General features: G+C 62.6%; 1 protein-coding gene across 1 annotated transcript; it reads right to left on the bottom strand.

The window, feature by feature from the left end:
- Positions 1–122: 122 nt before the first annotated feature.
- Positions 123–593, bottom strand: LOC104280196 (homeobox protein Nkx-6.3-like; the record flags this gene model as incomplete). The annotated part of the gene is made up of 2 exons (XM_009877771.1): positions 123–353; positions 424–593. Coding segments are annotated over 2 exons (401 nt in total), but the record flags the coding sequence as incomplete, so codon positions are not given.
- Positions 594–701: the final 108 nt, after the last annotated feature.

The following is a 701-nucleotide window of genomic DNA, read 5'->3' as shown; positions in this document are numbered from 1 at the left end:
AGGGAGGGCGCCGCCCCCCCGACCCCGCCGGCGGAGCCTCTGCAAGGGGGTCACCCCCCGAGCAGGAAGCAGGCAGCTGTGCCAGGTGCCCCGTGGCCCAGAGGGACAGGCTGTGCCCGCACTCAGCCACTGTGTGTGCCTAAGCCCAGCACCGAGAAGGCTGCACGGTGCTTCCTCAGCAGCAGTCGGATCTTCTCGTCATCCGAGTCGGGGTCCAGAGGTTTGTTGTACTCGTCGTCCTCAGCCTCGGAGGCCGCCTGCTCTCCACCAGAGCCCCCCACCCGCTGTGAGGATGAGGAGGGCTCCAGGGCGCTCTTCTTCCTCCATTTGGTCCGTCGGTTCTGGAACCAGACCTGCCACCCCATGGCTCAGTTAGCAGCCGTCACACCACGCGCTCCATGCCATAAGGGGACCAAAACTCACCTTCACCTGGGACTCAGTCATGCCAAGGGAATAGGCCAGCCGTGCTCTCTCTGGACCCGCTAGGTACTTGGTCTGCTCAAAAGTCTTCTCCAGAGCAAAGATCTGGTGCCCTGTGAAGGTTGGACGTGTGTGCTTCTTCTTGTGGATGCTGTCGGCCAGGTGAGGAGGGGCTGAGAGAGAGGAGGAGGAAGGCAAGTGAACACCAAGGCTCTCTGCAGCTTTCCTGAACACAGTACCAGCACACCCGCTACCCTTAGCGCCCACAGAGTCCCTCCACG

The sequence above is a fragment of the Apaloderma vittatum genome, unplaced genomic scaffold (assembly GCF_000703405.1).
Source record: "Apaloderma vittatum isolate BGI_N311 unplaced genomic scaffold, ASM70340v1 scaffold28021, whole genome shotgun sequence".
Taxonomy (NCBI): domain Eukaryota; kingdom Metazoa; phylum Chordata; class Aves; order Trogoniformes; family Trogonidae; genus Apaloderma; species Apaloderma vittatum.
The sequence above is the reverse complement of the archived record's forward strand: the minus strand, read 5'-3'. Positions and strand labels throughout refer to the sequence as shown.